This window comes from Tinamus guttatus, unplaced genomic scaffold (genome assembly GCF_059628265.1).
Source record: "Tinamus guttatus ecotype Peru unplaced genomic scaffold, ASM5962826v1 Tinamus_guttatus_pri_ptg000423l, whole genome shotgun sequence".
NCBI lineage: Eukaryota > Metazoa > Chordata > Aves > Tinamiformes > Tinamidae > Tinamus > Tinamus guttatus.
In genome coordinates, this window is record NW_028288957.1 from 686,999 (window position 1) to 714,925 (window position 27,927).

At 46.2% G+C, this 27,927-nt stretch overlaps 1 protein-coding gene across 3 annotated transcripts; it reads left to right on the forward strand.

Moving 5' to 3' along the window:
• Positions 1–1,769: 1,769 nt before the first annotated feature.
• Positions 1,770–27,872, forward strand: SLC20A2 (solute carrier family 20 member 2). Of its 3 annotated transcripts, XR_015913758.1 has the most exons (11): positions 1,772–2,087; positions 7,110–7,250; positions 8,414–8,499; positions 11,247–11,343; positions 13,131–13,247; positions 13,948–14,151; positions 15,032–15,620; positions 21,661–21,846; positions 22,524–22,608; positions 23,163–23,247; positions 27,668–27,767. XR_015913758.1 is itself a non-coding variant. In XM_088531609.1 (10 exons), the coding sequence occupies exons 1-10, from the start codon at positions 1,799–1,801 to the stop codon at positions 27,830–27,832; spliced, it is 1,959 nt and encodes a 652-aa protein (XP_088387735.1). In that variant the 5' UTR covers positions 1,770–1,798; the 3' UTR covers positions 27,833–27,872. The 3 variants fall into 3 exon arrangements, 2 of the variants coding, with proteins under 2 accessions (XP_088387735.1, XP_010209788.1); XM_088531609.1 differs by lacking the exon at positions 22,524–22,608 and having other exon boundaries at positions 1,770–2,087; positions 27,668–27,872; XM_010211486.2 differs by lacking the exon at positions 23,163–23,247 and having other exon boundaries at positions 27,668–27,872.
• The last annotated feature ends 55 nt before the right edge of the window (positions 27,873–27,927 follow it).

Here is a 27,927-nt window from a genome sequence, read left to right on the forward strand (position 1 = left end):
CATTTTGATGTTGATCTGATTAAAGGCAGGGCGCCGTTGTTGTGTTCTGTCACATTTAAAAATGCAAAGGATGTCAAGTCCCCCAAGTTTTAGAGAGAGATTATTTATTTTCGACTGTCAACTCGCATTGGAGAGCAACAGCAATGATGACTCTTTGCTTAAGACCTCCTTTTCTCCCAAGACCTCCTATCCCATTTCTGGGAGGCAGGTTACATAGAGCCCACCAAGAAATCTGGGCAGACCCTTTGACATTCATGACGAGTTGCAGGAGCACTCTGTGCCCCACACACGCGCTAAGGTTTAGCTTCTTCGGGAGCATCTTGTCCCCAGGGAAGTGAATAAGGGCAGCCCTGTGACTTTGGGGTTTATTTTGGGAGCTGTAGGACCTGAGGGTGGCTTGGGGAGCAGATCTGTCCCCTCAGCTCGGTTGTGACAGGGAACGTGCCAGGCCCTGTGCTTCTCCCGCTGCAGGAAGTCGTGTCCCTGCAGTAAGTTGCTCGGTTGGTGGATATGGAAACAAAAGAGAGATCCCAGTGCTGGGCATGAGGATTTGCATTTATCTTGTGGATGGAGGAGCTGAGTCTCTTCTAATGCCTGTTGCATCCATGTGTGGCTGCTGATTGAACCCACCAGTGGATTTCAGTCAAGATGAAATCAATGCACTCATGACATGAAATTCGTAACAGGTATCATGGATATTTGCCCTTTTTCATGGAGAAAAAACAGAGGCACAGACATGCATGGCAAGCATCTTGGCCAAGATGCTTGTGTAAATCCATGCAGGCTTAAGGAGTTAATCATGAATCTCCAGGATTATTGAATGGTCCTAGTCCAGCAATTTATGTCTTACCACCAAACTAAAACAGAAAACAGAGTAAGGAAAAATGTTTCTCTTTGCTGTCTAAGACCCTTTCATACTCATATTACCCACAGAACCAGAAGCTGCAGCAACGAGTTCAATCTATGCACGGTCTTGTTTGACTCTAAAATACCTCCCAGTGGCTTGAAGAGATGAGGCCTAAGTTTTGCTTTTTTTTTTTTTTTTTTTCTTAAATTGAGAACTAATTAAAGTGTAGTTCAGAAGGATAGCAGAAAACTGAAACCACCTCAAGAAGCACTGAAAAACACAGGTAAAATACCTGGTTTGACTATTAGCCTGGTAGTAATTGATAACCATCGTGCTATGTATGTAAGACCAGTGTTTTTTTAGTGCATGTGATAACGATAGCACAATGTGATCATGCAGCTTGGTAAATTCAGCACCAACAACCCCCGACCTTTCTAAGTCCTTCCCAAATGATCAATACGTTTTCTCAGCCATTGCCACTGCAAGAAACATTTTGCTTTGGCGGTGACCTAATTTTAATCTTTTCTGACTCGTTTTATGATTAGGCCAGTCACATGCCAAAGTAGGCTCCCACTAGTGGATTTAAATCATCTGTTTGCTTCTGAAAACATGCATTGTTGCAGGCTCTGCTGAATATTCCCCTTCTTAATATTCGTTTTTTTTTTTTTTTTCTTCTGTTGCAGGACAGGACATCGCCGTTGTACCAGTCTGGGAGCAAAAAAAATATGGAATGTGTTTCACTGCTGACCGAATGCAGCCAAATGAACAGTATTTATAGTAGTTTGAAAATCAGCAGTTAGCAGTTTCTTCACACTCTAACACTTACCAGCACTTTCCAGAGAGAGCTCATTGTTTACAAGAAATCTGCTTTCCAAATCCGTTACGGTGCCCTTCGTCTTGTCTATTAGCTGTTTGTAAAGGGGAAACGCTTAGGCTACGTCTTGGGAAAAGATGGCAATGGATGAGTACCTGTGGATGGTCATTGTGGGCTTTATCATTGCTTTTATTTTAGCGTTTTCGGTCGGTGCAAATGACGTTGCCAATTCGTTTGGAACTGCTGTGGGCTCTGGTGTTGTCACTTTACGCCAGGCTTGCATTTTGGCTTCCATTTTTGAAACCACTGGCTCAGTATTACTGGGAGCAAAAGTAGGAGAAACGATCCGGAAAGGTATAATCGATGTTAACCTGTACAACAACACGGTTCCGCTGCTGATGGCAGGAGAAGTGAGTGCAATGGTTGGTAAGTACCACTTTTCCACATGACATTAACGGTGCTTGTCCTCCTCTCCGTTGTGAACTCTTTAATTGGGTTGAATTGGGTTTAAGCCTAATACAGGAGGCCTTTTGGGGGGTTTCCTATTTTAAGTAACTTATATTCTAATCATTTACTTTTTTTTTTCAATGATTCAGTCATTGAAGTAAAAGAAGAAACCCATTTTTAAGTAAATCTTTTATGTATGTATGTGTGTATATGTATACATGTACACATATATTCTTCGGATGCTGAATACATGACATGGGAGATTTTTATTGTGGTAAATGGAAAATAGGTAAGCCTATCATTTATGACAGAAGAACCTAAAGAAATAGCAGCTTGCAATGAATTCTTGCCAAAAGGAGTTATCTAAATTGTTCTAAAAAATTACAGGAAATCCAAACCTATTTGCTGAAATTGATTGTTTAGGTGAGTGATTAAAATTAGTCATAGACTGGCCCACGATGAAATTGAAAGGAACAGTAAAGACACATGGTCACACATTTAAGGTATTTTTATGTTTCTTTGACTCAAACTGGTGATAATTCCGTGGGCCATAGTGTCTGTGCACTTTTATTTGCTGCTAAATCCATCTCCATTTAGAACAAATAGCGTATTCCGAGGTAAGTAACATTAAGCCTTGCTATTTATTCTTTGTTTATGTCCCAGAAGCTTTGTGAGCTTTTGGAGAGGTCCCTTCAGAATCGCTAGCAAAACTGCTTTTAAAGGGCAGGAGACAGCAAGAGGCCAACGTTTTCACTGCAGAAGAGGAAGCCCAAGCGAGGGGTTGGCGGCTCCTCGCACCCACGAGAGATACGATACCCCACGGACCCCTGTCTGCCGTTCAAGAGTTGCCCCCTTAAACCTCCCTATTTCTGCCTAGTCCCATCAGTCTCCCAACAGTTTTTAGGCAGCACCTGCAAACAGAAGGGGTGGCTTGGTACGAAACTCTTAACACACGTGTTTTTTTTTCCCCTCCTTTAAGTGTAACCAAGGTTTGAGACTCCGCAAGCCCCAGGATGGACTCTGAGTGCTGGTTTCTCAGTTGCTCTCGGGGTTTTCGTGCTTCTCTTTGGGAAGTGCCCTGGCATTTGCTCTTACCAAACCCTCTTCAGACTAGGCAAGAGGAAAGGAGTTGGCCAATTCAAAGAGTGCAAACACTCTTGGGCACACAGTGAATTGCTGTTTACCAATGTCTTGCCTAGTCAACCCCAGGTTCCTGGGCTCCTTCTTCTGCTGTAGGATGGCCTGTTTCCCAGGTTTGTTAGCACTGCTGCGCTTATATTCTTCAGCCCTTGCTAAAGATACTTCTGTAAGTTCCAGTGGTACTTGCATGGGAGCAGCACATGCCATTGCAGTGCAAGTGACGTGCAGCTTCCAGTCCTCACGTTCTTAAGCTTTCTCCTTGATAGGAAGGCTCCTTTTCCTTATCTGTATTTCTGACATCCTGAGCCTGTGTGGGCAAATTTTTGAAGTCTCAGATCCGCCCCCTACAGAGGGAACTGGCCAGAAGCTCAAAGAAAACAACTTGTTTGCGTGTGTATTTACATAAGCCTGTGTGAACTTCATGACCGGTTGCATTCCCTTCCCCCAGTAAGGGGCATTAAGAATAAATTCCACATTTGAAATCTCTGAATTAATCACAAGTAATGAACTGCAGATTCAGTTTTTCTCAAATCCATCTCCAGCTTTTCTCTGGACATACTCTATTTTTCACCCCCTGTTTTCTCTGACCTTTTCTCTGTGTTTTCTTTTCTTGTTTCTCTTTCGCTCAGCTTCCCCTTCCTCCTCTCCCTGCCAACCCCGGGTGTCTCTTGCATGTTGTTTTGAATGGATTTAGCTTCTTTTTGATGAGGCTGAGATGAGTCAAGAGTCTGGGAGAGACCAAAAGTCTGTCCGTATCCTCTTGCCAGGTGTTGCTGGAAGGACCTTTGATGCTTGCAGCAAACAGAAGATGAGAATTTTCAGGGCAGCCTTTTTCCCTAAAAGAAAAGGAAGCCGGGAGCAATGGGGGATGACACAGTTTTACCACCGCGTGTAGCAGATTAGAGGCTGTTGTTTGGATGGCTGGGAGGTTGCGGCCTGTTGCTGTGAGGGCGGCCTGCTCCTCCACAGCGTTGGCTGCCCGCTGCGCTCTGCGGCCGCCTCATGGCCCTTCTGGCCGGCCTGGTGGCAGCTGAACGCAGCCGTCCAGGTGCCCTAAGAGGTGCCACCAGCAAGGAGAGTATGGGCATCCAGGAAAACGGCGGGAGAAAGCATGGGAAGTCTGAACTGGAGACTCTGTGGCAGCTCTCTGTTGAGCCTTTGGGTTCCTAGCTTCTTGCCAAAAAAAGAAAAACAAGGGGAACATTCATGTTTACATTAAAGAGGAGTTATGGCCTGATGTTCCTACTTGATGAGGCCTCTGGGTTTGGGCACTGCAGGCTCCATAAGAAAATTCTACTCTGGTTTAACCTGTACTTCCTTCTGTTCTCCTGTGTGCCTACTTGAACTTTTCCAGACCACACATAGTCCTATCAGTCCTCTACTATTTCCTCTCCGCCTCTTCTCTTTGTTGTCTAGATTAAATTAATTAAATAATTAAATTTAAATAATTAAGTAGCTGCATACTCCCCATGTCACCCCCATCCACCCAGGAAAAATAACCTTCTCTGCACATTTAAAGTGCAGCTGTGGCTTGGATGCATTTCCCCTAATATTTGGAATATGAAATTTGTAATTATTTATCTGACTTATCTCTTTGTTCTCCTTGTTCCTTCTTTTTTTTTTTTGAAGATTTTACCACATGTTTTATCTTTGACCTCACTTCCACTTGCCAGTCTCTAAGTTCATGTCAAAGGTTGCTAAGTGTTTTTATTTTTATTTTAGAATGGGAGGAGAGAAGCCAATAAATTAAAGAGCAGGTGCTTCTTGTTTGATCTAGAATTTCCAATGGCGATAGGAGGACCAGTTGTTTTGGGGTAGTATCCCAGGAGAGATCAGCTTTACAAACTGGTTGACTTCCAAATGTAGCTGTACCTGATGCCAGCGAATCGGTCTGGCAAGGCTGAACCACTTGGTATTTATAAGGTGGAAATCTGATCGTATGTTAGCTTGTCTAAAGTGACAAATCCTGCTTAGACCGGTCTGTGAAGCATTTTTATAGATAGACCTTAGATTCTTCACGTGCTGATGACAGAAGATACATTAGATCTGTCAATATATACTGGCCCAATGCAGATTTCTTTATATGGGCAATAGCAAAAAATGAAATCTCTGTCAAGTGACAGCAGCGTAACATCACTTTCTTCTGCTCCAGTCATGGAAGAACTGTCACAGTTTTGGTTCTGCAGCCAAAGCTGCTCCAAAAAGGACCTTTTGGTCTTGATTTCCCTCTTCCTGCCCCCCTGCACAGGGCTCTGGCAGCTGCTTACCCAACTCCTCCTGACCCACCAGCTTCTGCTTCATTCTCCAGCTCTTCTCCAGCAGGTTCTGGGAGACATCCCTTTCCTTAGAATGCCTCTTGTGACACCAGGCATTGGTTTTACGTTGTAGACCGTTAGCCAGTATATCCTGGATAGTTTAAGGGATCTTCTTCCTTTATGCCAAGGATATCTTTGGCTGCTCCATGAGTAAGATAAGCCATCTCTGCAGCTCTGAATTTCACCCGTGCAAAGAAAGGTAGTGCAAGAGTCTCTCTGTTCTCCCCAGGCCATCTTCGCTGTGGAGGACACTGACCACCCCTCAGAAACAGACCCATCAGACCAAAGGGTTCCTTGCCTCTTGCAAATGACAAGATAGGTCAGGTCAGCAGGATAGGTCAGCAGGTCAGGATGGGTCAGCAAGATAGGACAGGTCATCTTGATCTTTGAATCAACAGGACTGAATCAACTTATCCAGTGCTTTCCATGGGGTCTTTATCAGCACAACTGCCCAGCATGCAGAGTAGATATTAAATATATATCTATATATATGTATAAAAGAACCATTAAAGACCTCAAAATCAGTTTTGGATATAAAACCCAGACCAAGCAGTTTGGGGCTGAAAAGTCAAATTAAACTCAGGGAACTGCAACTGCTGGAAAAGAGTCAGACCTTGCATTTGGAGATAAGCCTAGGTAATATTTGCAATTTCCTCTATCAGTCTAAATAACTGTGGAAGCTAAAAAATCAGATTATGACAGTAACTGAATGTCAGCCTCTGAAGTAAGTCTATGTTTTGATCATCCAAGAAGGACTGGAGTTTATTTTCTGCACAGAGTTGGTGGCTTGTTCCAATTTACTTCTTTGAGACTCTTGCCTGTCCTAATTTTGAAGTATTATATGAGAGAGGGAAGTCAGCTCTTGTTGCTGTGGATGCCCAAATTAAGTGAATTTTGTGAATAGTGTGTATTCACTGCCTTATGAACTGAACAACCTGCCAATCTAGAGAGCAGTGGAAGGAAAATCTTGCTTGGCTGTTAAGACCTTGAGGGTGACAAGCTGTTTTGGTGGGCCCTGGTTCATGCTTCTGGTCTCTAGTTCACAGTTTGCCCTTGTTAATTCACTGTCCAGTTCCCACTCTCAGTTGTTTCTGCTTTTTTTTACCCTTAACTCAAAGGAAAACTCCCTCTTTTCTTACCTTTCTCTATCCAAGGCTCCCAGTTCAATTCTCATGAATGAGATTTTCCAAGCCTGTTGCAGAGTGCAATCAGTTTGTATATTTAGTCTGGTGGGCTGTAAATGCTGAAAGCCACTCAAAAGGGCAAGATTGTACTAATGCTGTGTGATGCAAAGTGCTGTTAGTCATAAAAAATCATAAACAAGACGCAGTGTCAGAGCTGCTCTTACATTTTTTTAGTGTCTGCTTTTAGAGACAGACTGAACATGAACAAAACACCCTTTGGGTCTCTGTTGCGCATGCAGCGTGTAGGCAGCCCTTGTAAAACAAAAAGAATGTGGGTACGTGGTAAAGAATTTTCTGTGTGACATTATTATTGCTGCCGCTGTTTGTGGCTGATATTTCTTTCCCCCTGCTTCTGTTTCTAGGTTCTGCAGTTTGGCAGCTGATTGCATCTTTCTTGAAACTGCCGATCTCGGGGACTCACTGCATCGTAGGGGCTACGATTGGCTTCTCCCTCGTTGCAATCGGCACGCAGGGGGTTCAGTGGATGCAGCTGGTCAAAATTGGTAACTGCTGTTTCCTTTTATGTGGGAGAGGGTACGTGGAGGAGCCTGCAAAACCTTGCACAGAAATGTGCTTTGTGGTGGTAGCACTCCCTACTTAAGATATTTTCCGTGCCAATCCTGTCATTCAGAAAGTGTAAAATATGCAAATTTGACTCCCCAGGACAGATTGTGCGTCATGTCCACGCTGAAAGGTGACATCCCTCCTCTTCTAATTCTTTTGGGGGCAGCACAAGCCTCCTCCTCCTTGCCAGCCGACAACAGTGGCCCTCGTGTGCAGGCCCACAGTCGTGTTCCTCCACCCACCTGCTTGGGGGAAGCAAAAACTGGCCGTAGAGCACGTGTTTAAATCACAGCCTCGCGCTGCCGAGCCCAGTGTAGCCAAGCAGGGAACTGGAGGAGGTCTCTTGTTGTTTTGGAAGCCTTGTAACCCAAGTGACAGCCTGAACCCAGGATTAAGAGGATTTGATGGCGAAGGTGCTGAAATACAATTGAGCCTTAAAGAAGCTGTAGCAGAGAAGCTATTGAAAGTAAAGGGAATCATGTAGCAAGTTTGAAATGACGGCAGCATCAGTCTGCTAACCGTGTCTCAAACGATAAATCATATTGGGTGAGATTTCCAGAGCGCTGCCCTGATCCTGTTTTATTGCAAGCAGTGGGAGTTTTGCCACCTACTTCAGCTAAATCAGTCTGGAACGCTTGAAAGTCTTGCCTGCAAAAATGGATGCGTGTTGCTCACTACAACTGGTGCCTCCGTGGCATTTTGGAAATGGAGGCTTTTGCTCTTTGAACAGCATGGCATCCCCCTAAATGCAATTACTCTACATGTGCTTGCAATGTTCAGAGTCCTGACGACCAGCAAATTAGGGGGGTTGCTCCAATCTGCATCAACCTAGAAGAGATTTTTCCCAATTAATATGATTTCTTAACTCATAAAATGAGCTGGAAACCTTCTGAATTGATGTTTTTAATAGTGCCAAGCGTTACTTCCACTTTATTCTCCTTGGTGGAAATTGAGCTGGGCCAGTTATAAATAAACACATGGGACATTCATCCCTGTTGGGCAAGAACAGTTTTAAATGTATTGCTCGCTATCCATTAGTTACTTAGCTGTTATGCAAATAATGCTATTTACTTCGTGTTACGTTCTTTCTCTTTTAATACAGTTGCCTCTTGGTTTATTTCCCCACTTTTATCTGGCTTGATGTCTGGAGTACTCTTTGTCCTGATTAGATTCTTCATTTTAAACAAGGTAAAAACATCTCACCATTATAATGAAAGCTTGTCATAAAGACTGTGTGTTAGTCCATCGTTGGAGTGCTGGCATTTCCACTGGGCTGAAGGTATTTTTGGATAGGCGAGCAGTCATTTTTAATAGCCACTGGAAGTGTATTTCCTCTTAGATTAAAAAATTCAAAGTAACCTGGCACATTTTTCAGGCTTAGAACCTGCTCTGTAAGTGCATCATAAGCTAATTAATATTGTGGATTGTGTTTCACTGAAAGATGATACATTAAGAATGCAACTTCCTTAGTACAAACCTGTTAGCTCTGACTTAGCCTCATGATAGTAATTCTGCCTGTCATTTAAATAAAATAGCCATATCAGGGAGATGTCTTAATGAATGTGTAATAGTGGTGAAATTTTAAGCTTTGGTCCTTTAGCGCGTCAGGAAATAGAAGACAGACGTGTGAATTTCTGAGGTTTTTGAGAGACTGTGAATCAGTGGGTTTCAGTGACCGCAGTCAAAAGGAGCAGCCTTGAGGTAACATCAGTCCCCGTAGCTCCAGTTTAGTGACCATTTTTTGCCTCCCAGCAGGGCTTTGAAGCCAGAATTCTTTTACCTCCTTTCCCATTTCTCTCATAGTGTTCAACTTGCTAAAATTGGGGGGTACAGCACATGACAAAGACCTAAAATAAGGGACACTGAAATAACAGTTCTCTGAGGAGCTTAAATAGACATGGGACTAATTCTTTTGCTATAAATAACACCACCTGTAAGCACAGCTGCATCAGCCTTTATTTCTGATGTAAATAAATGTCAGCAATAAAAGCAGATGATAAATATAAATGGACACAGCTTTGAATATTAAATGACTCCAGCTGCATGATGGGAGAGACGTTTCAGAGGAAAAGCTTTTCTACAACCTACGACATTCACACACCTCTATTTTAGGAAATTAATGTCCAAAATCACATGCTATAGAATCATAGAATCACAGAATGCTTAAGGTTGGAAGGGACCTCTAGAGGTCATCTAGTCCAACCCACTGCACACACAGGGTCACCTAGAGCACGTGGCACAGGACTGCATCCAAGCAGGTTTTGAAGATCCCCAGAGAAGGAGACTCCACAACCTCTCTGGGCAGCCTGTTCCAGGGCTCTGTCACCCTCACTGTTAAAAATTTTTTCCTTAAGTTCCTGTGGAACTTTTGGTGGTTCAGTCTGTGGCCATTACCTCCAGTTCTGTCGGTGGCCACCAGTGAAAAGAGGCCAGCACCATCCTCTGCACTCCCTCCCTTGAGGTATTTATAGACACTGATCAGGTCCCCTCTCAGCCTTCTCTTCTCCAGGCTGAACAGGCCCAGCTCCCTCAGCCTCTCCTCATAGGGCAGATGTTCCAGGCCCCTGATCATCCTCGTAGCCCTGTGCTGGACTCTCTCCAGCAGCTCCACATCCCTCTTGTCCTGTGGAGCCCAGAATGGGACACAGTACTCCAGATGTGGCATCACTAGGGCTGAGTAGAGGGGCAGGATCACCTCCCTCGACCTGCTGGAGACGCTCTTCTTAACGCACCCCGGGATGGGTAGCTATCCCATATAGCAACCATGTCTTGAAGCACCTGAGAGACAGGAAAGCTTCAAGCTAAGGAAATGTGTGTTCTGAAGGCAGCGTGTGCAAGTCACAAAGTTGTAACATGTGCAGAGCACGAGGAGGGAGGAACTTGTGCTGTTTGTGAACGTAACGTAGGGAGCAGCTTCCTCGCGGGCGCATCCTGGTGCTGCTGAAGGGCTACGTGCCCTCGTGCACGTGAACCCGGTATCTGTAACAGTGACCACTGGCACTGCAGAGCAGCAGTAGGACATAGCCCGCGGGGGCTGCAGCCTTCTCTTGGCTCCCTTTTACAGCTCGTGGCAGGGAGAAACAAAACCGGATTAGCGAAGGCCAGAGCTTCGCCAGGTTCCCGTTGCACAGCGAGGGCACGAGGCAGCGGTGCGCTCTGCCAGGCAGCGAGGCGCAGCAGCCTGCTGACTCCTCCTCAATACCGCGTGCTCGACACAACAGGGGCAGCTCCCGGGGGGAGCAGGGCTTCAGCTGCCCGTGGCCACCGTCGCTGCTGCTGCCGTTGCGGGGGAACGCTGCGTTTTGGTCACCTATAACCAAGCAGGACGCGTGGAGGAAGGAAGAGGAGCTCTGTCTCTCAGAGTTTGTGTCCCCCAAGCTGATTTTTCACATCCTTGGTACATCAGGCGTTTGTGTTGTCTGGTGGAAAATGCCAGGATGATGAGGGGGTAGGTAGATGGTTTCGCAACTGCCTGGTTTCGCTTATGCTCATAGGCCCCCTGCCAAAATATTTCCAGGGCTCTGTCGTGTTAAACACGCCTTGATCACACAGAGGAAGCAGCTTCTCATCTCAGAGACAGGACAGATAAGGAAGCCCTCACTCACCAAAGGAAACTCGCCTCCAGGTCAGCCAGCATGTCTGTAGCAGTCTGAAGAATAAAACCTGTGTGTCTGCTTCCCACTGACAGCGTCAGTCTTCCCCAGGCTGTTCCCATGCTAGTCTTGTTGGGTCCAGCTCTGTGGCTTTCAGAGTAGTCAAACAGATCAACATCATTTCCTCCATGTCTGCGTGAAAACTCCACCTGTCTAGCACTGACTTGGGAGCACATTTTTTTCCTTATGTTCAGAAATGCTCATGTTAATCTATGGGAAAGTCCCAATAATGTTTGCTTTTTTTTTCTTTCCTTTTTTTTTTTTTTGGTAATTTCTGTGCAGGAAGACCCCGTGCCCAACGGTCTCCGTGCGCTTCCCGTGTTTTATGCTGCTACGATAGCCATTAACGTGTTCTCCATCATGTTCACCGGGGCGCCAGGTGAGGGAATTGCCTCCAGTGGGCAGCCAGGGGCGGTCACGAATGTGTGTGTGTTCGTGGTCTGTAGGTGTCCTGTCAGATAGTTCTAAATGCTGCACAGTCGTTTCTTAGGCACAAAGTTAGCATGGGTAGAAGTCACAGAGTTGCACCCAGCATGGATGGAAATCACAGAGTTGCCCCCATTCCTCCATCCTGACAGCTGCTTTTTGATTGCTGTGTTTGGTAGCAAGGTGACAACTGAGAAACTTCCCCCCTTTAGAGGAAAGGGGAAATATTTCTCTGCCAGCCTTGACTTCATGGAGCGGAGCACACTTTGAGCTCTCAGGGATATTCCAGGTGTGAACATCAGCTATTCCAACTCCAGCTAGAGGGGTAGTTCCTGAGTTCAGGCACCTGCTGCTAGAGCTTCATGGAAATAACAGAATTGCTGTTCTGAGGCATCCAGCCCAGGGACTCTTAATTAATTTGGCTTCTTTATTTCCCTTTAATTACAAGAAGCCTTGAGCCCGTCGGTCTATTTAATGCCTCTTCTCTCTTGGATGCCATGTAGATGGATCTGGGAAGGCCCCAGATGTTCATCTGGGTGTTGTGCTGCAACTCAGCAAGAAGAAACGGTGCTTGTTGTTTGGAGACTATATATTCATTTAAGGAGTGTAGGTTTAAACACCAAATGATAGTAAGAGAATTCAGGGGGGAAAAAAAAGTGTCCAGTGCTCTCAGCTGATTTATTGAAGACAGACTTCTGAATTACCCCCTGAATTATGAAAGCAGTTTTAGAAAGCGACCTTTTTGGAATGGGAATTAGTTTTCTCTAAAATATGATGGACTAAATGTACTAGATAAATGCACTTGGTAGACTCTGCTTGATGTCCCAGCATTACTGAAATTAATAAGAGACTTGAGAAGTTCCCGCTTTGAAGGGAATATAAATCAACTATATCCTTCTCTTAAGTCAAAACCCTAATTGGTTAGGTATCTCAAATGCTTTGCAGCAAATGAGCTCTATAACCAACATTTCCTCATTAGTTGTGCTGCAGAAGTAGGTCAGGCGCTCTGCAGTGACTCATTAGGCCAAATAAATGAAATAAGAACCTTAATGTTCCTTTTGTTTGAGCTTAGCAGTTTGTAAAGTGCACTTGCACACGTGAATTAATCAGGCAGGTTTCAAGATCAGCAGCCATATGGAGGTTTGAATGGCTGGAGTCCCAAGTGCATCCTTCATGTAGGGTCTGATCCTCCTGGTTTACTCAGACATGAACAAGGAGCCCTCTTGAGGCAATGGAATTTGGGGGATCCTTATAGGGATACAAATTGTTTTCGTGATTGTGCATTGCAGGAGTGAAATCTTAGTTCTGAAGTGGTGCATGTAGCTGTTATCTAAAGCAGAAAATGGCCTAGATTAAACTAACCATCAAGTTTCTTGATCAGAGCAAAGGTCAGGTAAATATTTACTCTAGCTGGCAACACTGGTCATTAGGCATTAGATGTATAAAAATATTGCCAACTTGCTTTAGTGGCCCTGGCGGTGAATTTGTGCCACTGACTGGACATTATGGTTGGTAGCAGAGAGCTGGAGGACTCAGTATTTTGATGTCCACATGTCGACCACTGTGTCAGTTACTGATGTGTATATTAAAGAAATTACCTGCTGGTAATTAAAAAATTACCTTCATGTTGTTTGTGAATGCATTGTGAGTCTTTTGCGAGGTTGCTCTGCCACTGCTTGTGATAACTTAGTGCTGTTGGTTTACAGCTTATTTGACTTTTTTTTTCTCGTGTCTTCACAGTATTAGGACTGGTATTGCCAATGTGGGCTATTGCTCTAATATCCATCGGCGTATCCTTAATATTTGCTGTCCTGGTTTGGATTTTTGTATGTCCATGGATGAAGAGAAAAATAGAAAGTAAGTAGCTAGCTGATGAAATGCTGTTGATGTGAAATTGTGGCAAAAATCATTCTGAAATGAGAAGTGCCCTTGAGAGGTCATCTAGTCCACACCCCACCTGCAGGCAGGATATGTTTAAACTATTCCTTCTATATTTGTGTAGCCTTTTCTTAAAAACCTGCAGCAATGGAAATTCAAAACCTCCTTAGGCCCTTCAGTGCTTACCTCTTCCAGCATATAGCTGGAACTAGGGAAGTGAAGCCTGTAAAATAATCCGGTTTATATTTTGTTAAGGAACTGCTAAAGACAAAATATCTCTAAGAATGTTTATCCTCTGTCTTCCTTTTCGTTACAGTAAAGTTGGACTGATCACATGTTTTAGCTTTTATGCTGTTTTGGATGGTTACTTTGTTATTTTCAACAAACACGGTGTTAAAAGCACTGTGGAGAAAAGTTTTTGATTTTGTTAATATGCCAGAAATTGCCTGTTTTACTTTAGTTACCATCTTTGGTGAACTTCTAGGAAAACACAAAGAAGTGTAAGCATTTTCTCAAATAAATTTACTGTAGGTAAGTGTTAGAAGTAAATAAAGAATGCCGATGAAACAGAACCATGTTATTTTATCTGCACAGATCTATGCCGTTATGCAAACACGGGAAACATTAGCGGCGAGACAGATAGGCTGGGTTTAAAATTACAATGCGGTTATTTCCTTAGGTCAGTTAAAGAAAGATGCTGCACTGTCAAGGATATCAGATGAAAGCCTTGATAAAATTCAAGATGAAGAAACACCAGTCTTTAAAGAGCTTCCAGGTGCCAAAGCAAGTGATGAGAGCACAATTCCCCTCACTGGCCCAGCAACAGAAGCTGCTGGGGCATCTGATAATATCGCGAATGGAAACCATCCTCGTGTACCATATGGTAAGAAACTAAGACAACACAGAGGGTTTATCTTCTGCCCTAAATAGTGCATTAGTGTTTGGGATTTTCCATTTGAATCCTTCTTCCCTACTTGTTGAAAAATATTCTTGCTTACAAGTGGAATTTTCTAGACAAGACTTAGACAATTGCATTTTGTGTGGCTATAGGTGAAGTTTAGACACAGCTGAAGACAATACTTGCTTGCTTTCTATCGATAATGATATTTCCATCCCATTAAGCTGGAAGAATAGAAAGAATCAAAATTGCAGATGGATGGAGGTTAAATTCAGCAGAAAAATGATCAGTGCACTCCACAGAAGATGAAGAGATTAGGGTTTTACTTGACAACTTGGAGCATGTCCACTAGAAAAACCTCACACTGTTTTCTGAGCATATACTTACAGAAAACATGCTCATGTGCAATAAAACTCTTTGTTTTCTTATGTGGTGGGATCGCTTCATCCATTTGGAGGTCTGTTGACTCTGGTATCACCTTGCTAACCCTACAATTAGATTAGCGGATGCTCAATATAGTCAACAGAGTCTCACAAGAGGAGGCCACTTTGAGCAAGTGTTTCCACTCTGAAAGTTTGAACGTTGCACAGCTGAAATCCAAAAAGCCACTAAATGAAAAAGACGGTTCCTCCAGGAATATAGGCTTCATTGTGATATGTGTTTTATAGTAATCATTTATGTTAAACATATTTGATGGGAATGACTGTATCATTATGTTAGTAGAAATGAGACATGCGAGATGTTTGCACAGCTGAGGAAATATTTTGCAGAGCTTAAACTTCTTTGTTTTCTGTGTTTTTATGTGAAGAAATAACAGGTAACTCCATTTCATAGAAATAACACCTCTCCACCTCTGCCTTTTCAGGAAGAGCCTTTTCCATGACGCACACCTCGGTGAAATCACCTGTTTCCAATGGCACTTTCAGCTTTGATGGCCAGATGAGAAGCGACGGCCACGTGTATCACACTGTGCACAAGGACTCAGGTTTATACAAAGACTTGCTACACAAAATACACCTGGACAGGGCCACCGATGAGAGGCCCTCTCAAGAAAACAACTATAAACTGTTACGGCGCAATAACAGCTACACTTGTTACACAGCTGCCATTTGTGGCATGCCTGTGCATTCTTCCTTTAAGGCTGCTGACACATCAACGCCAGAGGACAGTGAAAAGCTGGTGGGGGACACAGTCTCCTACTCTAAGAAGCGAGTTCGCTATGACAGCTACTCCAGCTATTGCAACGCAGTGGCCGAAGCAGAGATCGAGGCGGAGGAAGGAGGAGTGGAAATGAAGTTGGCCTCTGAGCTGGCGGATCCCAACCGGCCCCCAGAAGATCCTGTGGAAGAGGATAAGGAAGAGAAGGACACGTCTCAGGTCCATCTGCTTTTCCACTTCCTCCAGATCCTAACAGCCTGTTTTGGATCCTTTGCCCATGGAGGTAATGATGTCAGGTAAGAGGGTGAGATCTCACAAGCCAGTGGTTTTATAAAGTGCACTTGTCTCTTGCAGGGTTTAGAGCAAGGTTTGACACCTGGCAGGGGTAAGGGAGAGTTGGCAAAAGACTTTGTCTCAGTTCTGCAGGCAGTCAGCGCTGTGTTAGCAAAGATTGTGCCACCAGCGGCCCTGGTGCTTTGCATGAGTTGGACTGCTCAACCTGTACTTTATTTTCTTCTCAGTGGTAACATCTTTTCTAGTCTCTGCTAACTAATTGTGGAGTAATTAGTTTAATTCAGGTTTAACTTTGGCAAGCTTTGAAGCACAGAGGCTTCTCCCAGGGATCAGTGCGCTGCCCCATTGGCTGCTGAGACCGTCCGTGTCCTGCAGAACTCCCAGCCTATTTTGCTACAAATCAGAGACCATCAGCAAAGATTTTGACTATTTTTCCCAATATCTGCATTTCATCACACTGCTTAGAGCAAAAGAGTGCAAGTCATCCTTTTAATTGCTGCAGCCCTCACACCACCTGTGCCGAACCTTTTTCTTTGACTTTTCTGGGGCACAAGAAGGGTCTAGGACAATATGAGGCCGTATATCACTCATAAAATTTCAGAAAATCTAATGATGTAGATTTGTACATCTACAAATGTACAAATGTACGGCATACAACTTCTCCAGCTGCCACAAAAATAAAAGTGGTTACCCCCAGGAGCCCTAGGCCTATTCTTGTACCCTGTGCTAAGAGAGCATCACCCATGGCTAATTTTCTCATCTCTCTTAAGAAGCTTCCTCTCTCCTTGGTTTTGGTGCTCAGTGCTTCCCAGCAGGAGTTTTATCCTGAGCTACCCTCACCACCAGCTTGCTCCTTTTTTTCTCTCGGAGGAAGCCAGTGAATTCCACCCTCAATCATTTGGCTTAAGTGCCTCTGTCTCTGAACCCTGTGGCATTAGCATCATTTCCCAGTAGCAAAGCAAGAAGATTATCCTACAAGATGCCTGTGTTTGTCATCCCAGCATCTTCTCATATTTATATTGACTCAGACAGCTGGCATGAAGTTGGGCTTGGGCATGTTTATCTGCATCTGTTTGCCCACCGTCATCTGCTCAGACTCTCATGATACTCACTAAGAAATAGTGTCTCTTCACTTGTTTCCCCTTCTCTTGCCCTTTGAAGGCTTGACTCTGTCTTAGTCCAGAAAGCACAAGACTTTTGAGCAGAAGACGTAAGAAGTGGGTTTAAGGGTGAAGCTCTTCACACCTTCCTTGTTGGTGCTTGCATTGCAGGGCTGCGTCAGCTGCAGGGCAGTGTTGCACCTTGCCATCGCTGTGGCACGTAGATGAAGGGCATTCTGCCTGTGTTTGCCCAGACGCTGCTTTTTATTTTCTCGTGAGAAATCCGCTCTGCCCGCGTGGGCAGAGAAGCTGCTGGCTGGGGTGCCAGCCCGTGCTCGGGTCATCGCTCGTGCAGCCCCGGCTCGCCCGTGCCGACGCTTGTGCCCGTCGGTCGCAGCGCTCCTGGCTCCCACCGCGCTCCTTGAGTGTGCGGGCGGCTCGCCGAGGAGCACAGGCCCAATTTAACTCGCAGCTCATCGAGAAGACACTTCAAAACACATCTCCGCTTTCCTCGTCCGGACCGTGTGCGGGCAGTGCAGGGCGATGGCTTCTCGTCCTCGCTGTTGTCACCCCTCGCTTCGTGTTGCCAGGGCTGCGGTCCAGGATCCCTCGGGCAGCTGTGTCTTCCCTCTGGAGCAGAGGGCAGACTCTCCTTGCTTAGGATTGAGCAGGACCAGCGCTCTGACCACACCAGGTGAGAGCAAAGATCCAACGAGACTCCGGTACCCAAACACTGACAGTGGCTGCAGCAGGTCCTGGGACAAAATAAATGTCCCTTCCCTGCTTCCAGCCTCTGTGCCTGGTGGTGCTCCCTGTTCCAGGCTTTTTCTGCATTGCTGCTTTCTGAGGCCTTTTTGTTTCATTGAAGAAATCCCAGGCTGTGTAATTTTTGCCCATAAGGGAGCCCTCCTATTCCTGTCACACTTTCTGTATCCCTTCAAGGTTGCCTCTTCGAGGCTGAAGGGAGGAGAGATGTGGGTCTGCCAGTTATGTTCCCTCTTTTAATCCCAATTCCTTGCCTAATAGCTCAGGAGGTGCTCTCAGCATTTTTGACTAAATCTGAAGAACTGAAGTGACATTTTAATACTCAAGACACTTAAGACACTCAGTTACCTTTCTGACTATCACAGCTAGTTGTTAATCCTGAGAGGGCCCATCCTACAATCCCAGAACATCTTAATTTCTTGAAGAGACTTTGATGAGGGACCCATCAAATCTCCAGGCTTTTCCTTATGTATGGATTTAAGATCCTCATTTACATCTTCAGGGCAGCACCCACTTTGTGCACATGTTGTTCTTTGGATCTGCCTCCTGCATTTTCCTTCCAATTCTCTTTCCTCCCAGTGTTTTCCATTTCTTTCTCTTCAGACTGTTTGCTGTTAAACCTTGAAAGGACTGAAATAGGTGAAAGGATTGAAGAGGCAGAAACGAAAAGCTAATATAAACATTGTAAACTGCAGCTAGCCAGCGTCTGACCAGCTTTACAACATACTTAAGCACCAGGCAACAATACACCGCGATGCCACACATAAATATTTCCTGCTTTATGGGGGTGTCTTACACAGCTTGGATTGCGTTCCGGAGGGCAAGGAAGGATACGAAAATCTCCCTGGTTTCCTTATCCAGCCTTGTGCTCTGAAGCCAAGAAAGTTAAATGAGTATTTTGCTTTGCCCATCAGAGGTGACTTGCAGGGAGGGCAGCAGACCCCGGTATTTGCTGGTTTTGCCTCTTCATGTTGTACCGACACCGGCCGTTCTGCTGTAGGAGTCGGTGTTCCTGGCAGTCAGGGCAGCTGTGCAGGCCTGACACCAGCCGGGATCCCAGCTGGAGCAGTTGCAGTTAACAGAAAACAGGGAGCCACAGTGACTCCTTATTTGGATGACTCGGAGCAACCCCTTGGAGCGCCCCCCATGCTGTAAAACCGAGAATGTTTTGAATCCCAGCGGGAAGACGAAGCCAGTGCAGGACCGCCGCAGAAGCGTCGCGGCCGAGTGGGCCCCGCTGGCCGGGATCGCACTGGGTCAGCCCAAGGTCGGCACGAGGGGAAGGAGAAGGGCAGCATGGAAAGAACAGGCGGGGGCCAGGAGCGTGACACGCGCGGCGCTGCCAGCTTCCTGACCCTGCTCCGGGCCCGCTTCCCAGCCCGGCTGCTCCTCGGGGATTATCTGCACCAATGGTTGCGTTGGCCTGGAATTGTTTTCTGAAAATACCGGTTCGTTCAGCAGGAATCTCAGTCATCCGGGGCCGCGGGGTTTGTGCTTCCTTCCTGGGATTTGGGCAGTCAATGCAGGATGATGTGTGGAAAGATGCGTTTGGTTGGTGCGAGGCCTGCAGCTTAAAACTTGCTGGTTTTTTTCTGTAAAAAAATGCTCAGCTCCGTGCTTCTACACACCTTATGGCACGTGTGTTTAGCCTCTTCTCCTGTAGATTGTTTCTGCCATCTGTGCCCTCTCTGGGCACTGTTGGTGTCTGTTTGTGCAGGCAAAACCCCAGCGGGCTGCGTGCCTGGGTTCCTGCCAGCGGACTCGACTTGCTCGTGTCCTCTCTCCAGCCATAGCTGCAGTATAGACAGAGCCCCTCAGCTGATGGCATCCTCCGATGGCTCAAAAAACCTCCTTTTCTACTACCAAAAAACAAAGGAAGTTGTGGTCCTTATGTCTTTAGAGAAAAACCTGAGCCCTCTCCTGAAAGCTGGATGTGTTTTTTTGGTGGTGGTTGGTAATACTATCTGTCTCTCAGGGAGAGGAGCAGCGGCCCTATTTATAGCTCGGCTTCGCTGTCAAGCGCTGTCTTTCACAGCAGCTTTGCAGATGGCCTGGGACAGCCTCGCAGCCGGCACCAGCGAGCGCCGTCAGACAAGTCAGGCCAGTTTATGCCAGCCGAGAGCCCCAGTGGAACGAGGCTCCAGAGGCGCCTGGGGACCCGTCAGAGCCGCTCAGCGTCACCGTCATGACGTGTCGCAAGTGACGGGGTCACTGCGGGGGTCGGTTAACTCCGTGTCAGCCCCGCGCCTGCACCCTGCAAGTGACTGGGGCCCTGCCGAGCTCAGTGTCCCCACCCTGCGATTCCCTGATTCCTCGATCCCAGGCTGGGACCGATCCCAACGCCTTGGGATTGGCAGGACGCTGCAGCAGTGGAAACCGGAGCGCTGACAGCAAGTCACAGCCGGGACGTACCCAAATCGGCCGGAAGACACGAAGAACACGGCCAAAAGCGAAAACTTAGAGACCTAAGGTCATTTTTATGACCCGCTGGGGCAGCAGTAGGAAGCATCTGTTAAGCACAGAAGATCCTCGAGCAAATCTCTCATGTAACATCCCCCCAGCTTGGCTTTTGTTGTTTGCTGGTTCACTTTGCCACGTGCTGTGTCTCCCCCATGTCTGTCAGGGCTGGTGAACCCTCCCTCGTCCCACGGGCAGCAGTGGTCTCCTAGCTGGTGTCTGCAGCATGAAGGTCCTGGTCTTTGCTGCCCATGAGCCAGATGCTCTTCACAGAATCATCGCAGAGTGATTGAGGTCGGAAGGGACCTTTGCAGATCATCTAGATAGCAGTGGATTTCTTTCTTTTTCTTTTTGTTTTTAGGATTAAATTCAGCTGATTCACAGAGGTAGCATTTGCTAAGAGTTAAAACTGGATTTTAGTGTGAAAGAGCATAGTTTTAGGCTGTAATTTTTGAAGCCCTTTCTGTCTTCTCTTTTATATTCGGACTCTCAGATATCCATGCATAACCTTCCAGAATACATAGGAAATGTGGGCTGGACTAGCTGCCTGTTTCCACAAGGGAGGTTATTACCTTGTCAGAAAACAGGGTAAGGAGGGATGCTCAGTCTTCACTTCATTCGCCTGGTGAATGGTTTATTTGTCCTTATCCTTAGCGGCGTTCCTCATTTGAAGGTACAGTGAGGAAGCTTTCTGTTTTCTGTGCACAATGAAGTATTTTAAAAAGCAAGTGATTTACTATACACCTAGAAAGCTGCAGATCAGCTTAAAAATATTAGAAAAACATCAGTGAAGTATCTCTTCTTACTTCAAGGCAAAGTAAGTTTTGCATTCAGAAACTGTGGACTTCCAGCTACTGTAATTGCACTTCTGCATTCACAAAAACACAACATTTCCTGTATACTCAAACCCCAAATCAGACCAGCATCTAACAGAAGACAGAAAAGGCCCTTCAAAAAAATTATTTTTACTAGTGGAAATCACTCTATATTTAAAATGTATTTATTTCTTCTTCAGACCACCCAGTGTCCTCGAGCCTAATGGATGTTATTGTTCATGTCTTTTCAGAATATGTAAGAATTATTTGCTTTTATATCAAACAACATTTTTAAAACTTTTCAGTTTGTTGGGCAGCTCGAATGCTGGTTTTGTTCCCTGTTTACAGGGGGAAATTTCTTCTTAATCCCTTCGTTCCAGCTTGATGTTGCAAATGTCTCTTGCCTGATCTGTGCGCTTGGACCACTGTTAAATTTAGCCAGTCCTGGGCACAGAGCAAGCCCTGTCATGGCCTGGTCTCCTTCATTGGTTTTCCCCGTATGGAGAGACGTTTCCTGTTGGTCTGCAAGCTTGTCGAGTGACCTTGAGTGGCAGTTTTGCTCTCCCCTTCTTGTGACTGCTTAGACATAGGCTGATTTTTGTGGTGCTGCCTCACCTTTTGTCCTGCATTAGGAACGGGGACTTCAACGTTGCTAATTTTCCATTTTTTCTTCTAGGCAGACGCAGGAGGGTAGTGAAAAGGGTTTACACCAGCTCAGTGTCACCCAGCAGTCCTCTCTGATCCGGTTAAACTAGCTTTGCACATGCATTTAAAGAGGATTAAATGACTTTCCCAGTTACATTCTGATCTACAGAAGTTACAGGGCTTTGGACTAGACAGTATTTGTATCTTCCTGCCAAAGAAGACAATTTTGTTCGTTAACCTGTGTTCTTTTGTTTCCCCAGCAATGCAATTGGTCCTCTAGTCGCCCTCTGGCTTATCTACGACCAAGGGGGTGTCATGCAGGAGGCATCGACCCCCGTCTGGCTGCTGTTCTACGGAGGCGTTGGGATTTGCGTGGGTCTCTGGGTCTGGGGTAGAAGAGTCATCCAGACGATGGGCAAAGACCTCACGCCAATCACGCCGTCGAGGTAGGTACAAGCTTTGCCATTGCAGCTGTGCCAACCTGTTGTGTGAAGTTAGTCTGAGAAATTGGTGCTCCTCATATTTTGTTGGCTGGATTTGCTTTTGCTTTGATTTGAATGATGAATTTGTTCTGATCTCTCCATCTTTCTTTAAAAAAAAAAGAAAGAGAAAAAAAAAAGAGAAAAGTATCTCTGTAAACTAAAAACAGAGTGAGTTTGAGGCACAGAGTTCCACTCGTGAGCAGGGTCCTCTGCTGACATCCCGAATAACATGGGAAAAGGTGATGGTCCTCTTGCTGCAGTTGGAAGTGACGAGGTTACGATGGCTTTCTGTGTGCTCCAGCCTCTTTAAAAACATACATCCTTATTACAGTTATTTCTGTCTTTAACGCATACTGGACCTCTGCTGCTGCTTAACCAAATGGCTATGTAGGCATGAATCACTGCAGCACAGAGCGTAGTAGAAGTTCCCGACGCAATGAGCCGTGCGGCCCGTTCACTGCAGATGACTCGTGTGTCCCGTTGTCCAGCAGTTCCTTGCTCTCTTAACTTATTTCTGTGACAAAAGTCAGTCGGAGATAATGAGTTGAAGAAGAAACGGGTAAGACTTTGGCGCACTGCATGGTATCAGTTGGAGCTGATGCAAAGAGTGATTGTGAAGTGTTTTCTTATGCTTCCCGCAGTGGATTCACTATTGAGTTGGCTTCGGCGTTCACAGTTGTGGTAGCTTCCAATGTTGGACTTCCAGTCAGTACTACACACTGCAAGGTATGCCTTTGCCGAGCGACTGCAGCCAAGGCAGTCTGGGCTATTCATGCTAAACTGTGCTGCTCAGATCAGTCGATAATGGCATGTTTCAGGCAGGGAAACCTGGCGAGGGGGAAAGAGCCGCTCGCTGGGAACGCTGGTGCGGAGGGGCCGAGCGGCGTCTCCGCCGCGCCAACGGCCTTCCGAAAACCAGGCTTCCAAAAGTGCACGGAGCTTGGCACAGCAAGGTTGTCGCCATTGGGCACGGCAGCAACCAGAGCGCGAACGCCGTAGCTGTGGGCCAAGGAAAACGCCGCTCCCCAAACCTGGAGCTCAATTTGGAAGCAAGGGATGGCGAGGGCGTGCGGAAGCGGAGAAGCCGGTTTCCTCTGAAGGTGCCATTTGAACCTGGCTGTGTAGCATCTCTCCCCTGTTCAGAGGCTGCGCACCATTCATCATTTATACTTCACTTTCTTGATAAATGCATGGCATGGGATTTCCTGCATATAACTCTTTTACTACAGGTTTTTCCATCTGTCTCTTTTTTTTTTTTTTTTTTTTTTATTTCTTCACAGTGGATTTTGCATTGAAGTAATGTGTGCGCTAACGGTACTTGTAGCCTCAAATGTGGGTATTCCAATAAGCTCCACCCATTGCAAGGTATTCGAGTTTGCAGTGATCATGTAGTAAATCACATCACTAGGGCAAAACCTGTAACCAAACACGAGCGCTCCCTGGTTGCTGCAGATTGCCTTCACTATGCGATGCACCGCGCGGGCTGCGACGGGGACGGCGCTTAAAGGAAGCGCCGAAATCTGGGTTAAAAGCAGCTGCACAAAAGTCTGGAACGTCTCTGATCCTATCCTGGTTGTACTGAACTAATGTAGAATTCTTATTCAAGTAATATCAGCGCGTTTGATGCCATTTAGGTGTATTGTAGAGACACCTGTATGAAAACTTTTGCTACATCACTAAGCTAATATGGTACTGGTTTCTTTCTTCTTTCTCTTTTTCACGTATCCTCACTTTTGTGCACTATAATGCTGAATCTGGCTTCTGTCATTGCCTAGTTCTTTTAAAATGGAATATTTTTAAAAACAAAAAGCCCAGCTTGTAGTACAGACAAGCTGGAAAGTGCGCAGGGTTTGACTCTGCCATATGATATACGCGGGTACAGTGTGAGAAAACGCTGTATTTACAGTGCTTGTAGGCAACGAGGGGCATTCAATCAGATGAATATAGTGGGAATGGGAATCCTGTTCCCCGGGAAGCTCCCGACTGAAAACCTCCTTCCCTCCTGCGCTTCTCCAGAGCAGCTCTATTCGGCGTTAGCAAAACAGCATGCCTAACTTCTGGAAAAAGAACCCACAAGGCAGCGTTCCGGGGGAGCCCGGCACGCAGGGCTGGCCGTGTGCGCCCGCGCGAGCCGGGGCAGCGCCGCGGTCCCGGGACTCTCCGCGGTGGAGCTTGGCGAGAGGCCGCGCGGGCCTGCCCGTGACATTGACCTGGTTTCCAGTGAAAGCACCAATGACATCCACACATCCTGCAAAAGGCCCGGGGTTTGCTGAATTGGCCTTTTCTAATGGAAACCGTTTCTTCAGAAAGCTCCTCTCTTTTTTTTCCTTTTTTTGCAAAACCATTTCTTTATTCCAGCTTTAAAGTTCTTTGAGGGGGAGCCAGGATTGAGCTATCCTGAAAGGCCGTTCCAATGTCCTGATGTTGGCCTGACTCTGAGTCCTCTGAATCAAAACTTAAACAAAGCAACGTGAGTCACTAAAAAAAAAATCCTAGCCCGAAAATCCCTCTCTAGAGGCTGCCTGTAAAACAAATGCACACCAATTTATTTGCCAGGGAGAATAATACAGCTTTGATTATCTGAATTGCCTGGCTGAAGCGCTTCTAGTCAGCCGTCATCAAAGATAAAATTTACTTTGGTGCAGACCAAAGATACTGACTTTGCATCAAAAATTACTTGGAAGCCATGAGCTACCGAGAGGGCTGCATTAAAATGCATTCAGTGACTCAGAGCAGCTAAAGGCTTACTCTTTTCCAGAGAACAAAATAATTCTCTTAAATCATACTTTGATAGGAGCAGTTAATGCAGTTAGTCTGTGCCTGCTGCCTGTAATTAGGTGGCTCGTCCTTCATGGGAAGACCCACTTTGCAATAGGATTAGGCTGTTCCGGGATGTCACGTTATTTATTATCCTCGACTCTGTGGCTCAGCAGAGTAAGATCTTGAATTGAAGGATCCCCACAGGCTGACGCTTTTAAAAGCTGCATTCATAGGTTTGTTCAAGGGTCGAGTGAGTAAAGGAATAAAAACTGCTTCTGAAAATCACTTGCTCTGTGGTAAAATGCTGCTCTGGAAAAGTATTGACAGCTCCTCCGTGCTGTTGCAGTGCTGTGTTTGGCAAAGACACGTGAGAGGAGCAGTGACCCTTGAGACAGTGCTTTTTATTGGCAGAAAAAAGTGTTTTGCTACTGAAATCACAAAGTAAATGGGCTGAGGTGAGGCTAGTTCTAGATAAACCGATGCCAAAAAAGGAGTAGCATAAACCACACAACACTAATCCCATTTGTTGTGCTGTTTTTAACAAAAAGAAGGGCTCTCCCTTAAATTCTTTAGGGACAGATTATGCAACCCAAATGTCCTTGATACTAATCATGTGTTTCAAGTTTGTCAGGTGACTTTTTTTTTTTTAATAGGATTTATACTGCAAAGGGGGAAAAAAAAAAAAGTGTAATTCTGGTTTTTGGACTATCAGCTCCTTTTGCTGTAGTGGATAGAGAGTTTCCAAGTTTTGGAGACATGACTGTGAGCTTAAAGGTGTCACATGCGTGTCCAAGGAGCAGGAGCCTGGGTCACATCCACAGAGCTTTGGGGGGAGGACAGTGTAAGTGAGCAAGATGTCTGTGATTCATCTCAAAACTCGTTTAAAGCAGCCTACAAAAGCTTCCCGGGTAGACAGTTGATCAGTACTGAACTGTCCATACAGTGTCTGCTATTTATTCTAGTATGTGAGATCTGTAAATAAGCTGTAGCAGGTAGGTTTAATACATTCAACTAAGCAGCAAATTAGACTGCAGGAGTTAAATGTTTTCCGGTGCAAAAATGGCTTTGCTGAGGTCATGCTGCCAGCTCTATTTTGCTGTTCCTATTACTTTGGGGTTCTGTGAATAGCATCCATGTCGCTATTATGGAATTAAAATGTTCTGCGTGTTATTAGGATATATTGTTGCACGGGAGCAGGAGAGCCAGGAGCGCTTCCGTAAGGGCGCAGCGCAGCAGAGCATACTGAAGGCAATCTTCAGCCCAAGACTCGGCCCAGTCTCCAAGTAGATCTCATCTCAAAGGCGACGGAGCGCTTTAGTTGTCCCTCCCTGGAAATCTTAGCCACTCTCCTAACCTTTAGTCCATCCAAATCGTTTTTAATAAACTAAACTTTAATAACACTTGAACCACTTTGCCAATGCCATCATCGCTGATACCGCTGAAATTTCAGGAAGGGCTCGGAGTGGTTTCCTGCTGTAGAGCAGTGAGCAATGAGTTATATTTGCTGCAGCACATCAGACGGGCACAAAAACTTGCAAATCTACAGCAGCCTCTGGCAAAGGAGCTGCTGAAGAGCCCAACTTGGTTCCCTGGGGTTGGTTTGAGATGCTCGGAAATGTGGGGCCCCTCTTGCTTTTCTGGAGACCTGCAAACCGTGCAGAGCCAGGCTTAACACTCCACCTGCTATGCCCAGCTCGGTGTCCTGTCTCCTCAAGGCTTATGTAGATTAAATATTACCTAGCAGATTTCCTTCCTCTGGCAAGTGGAATAACCCCGGGGTTTTGAGAGAAAGGAAGGAAGCCCATGGGTTTATTCCCTCGGGTAGTCTCATGCTTGTTCTTTGACCCGCTTTTGAAGTTAACCTCCAAAGCGTTGGCTCCATTGCTCTGTCATGGTGTTTGGGGCTCCCTTGAAGGCCTTTTCAGCCTTACAGTGATATCAAGTTCAGTTTTCCCTTGTTCTGAGCAACAAGAGTGTCCAACAAAGAGCTCCTTTTCCTTAAAAGAATTCTTACAGGGGAGTCAGAAGTTAAATAGGTGTCAACAAAGGATGAGGATTAAATATCCCTGTCTCAGCCTGCTCACTGGTTCCCTGTTCTCCTAGCAAGAGCAGCCTGTCTCCTAATGGACAGGCAGGAACCAATATTACACCTAAGAAACGGAGCTCGAAAGAGATGCCGGGGGCAGCGTTTCAGGCTGCTGGAGAGGAGCACAAGCCCCACTGTATTTTGGAGGCTGTGGAGTGTCACCTCCTTCCAAACAGCACATTCCTGCTGCAGTTCCTGATTAGAGCTGCAATCATTTATGCAGAGTTTTGTGAGCGTGTGGCTTTTTTGTCTGTTTTTTTTTTTCTTTGCTAGTGGCACAGATGACACTTCCAGAGTAAAAAGAGAGTGCAGTATTTTCAATTTTTTTCCCCCCTTTTTTTTTGGCCTTTTTTTTTTCCTGCAAAAGCTTTTCTCAACCATTTCTGTCTTAAAAAACTCATGTGCTGGCTTTACATCTGAGGTCAGTAAGTGAGAAACCATTGGAAAATTCCTCCTTCGTCCACCTGGAAAAGGCAGTTAGGTCGTAGCCTTGCCATTGCCGCCGTGTTTTGTATGTGGCCGGCAGTGGCAATAGCTGCTCGAAAAGCGAGTCCTCAGGCACCCTGACCCCATTAACCACCAAGACGCCCTGGGCAGGCCCCTCCTCAGCCTCGTGCACAGGTAGAACTGCAGCCTGCTGGAGCGAGGACGTGGAGCCACCCAACTGCTCTCCTAGCGAGGCCTGCCCAGGGCGTGTTGGTGGTTTGCATGCCACGTAGGACGTGTCAACATGGAATCTGTGACAAAACATAGAGAGGAAAGCCACCTGGGAGCGCTCATCTCCTGCCTCCCTGCCTGCCGGCAGCCGGGGCCGCATCGTGTGGGCTCTGGTTTCTGGCAGCGCTGCTGGTATCAGCTGGCTGGCATTGGTGTGGCGCGGGAGGCGCAGCGTGGCGGGCCGGGCGTCTCACACGTGCTCTTTCTCCCCACGCCACCAAGGTGGGATCCGTGGTGGCCGTCGGCTGGATACGATCCAAGAAGGCCGTCGACTGGCGCCTCTTCCGCAACATCTTCCTGGCCTGGTTCGTGACTGTGCCGGTCGCGGGCCTGTTCAGCGCGGGCGTGATGGCGCTGCTCATGTACGGGGTCCTGCCCTTCGTGTGAGGAGCCCCCTTCTCCGGGAAAAGGGGAGAGGGCTGAGCTACTGCGGGGGCAGAAGCATTCCCGGGAAAGGAACGGTTCGCAAGGATTCATCTTCC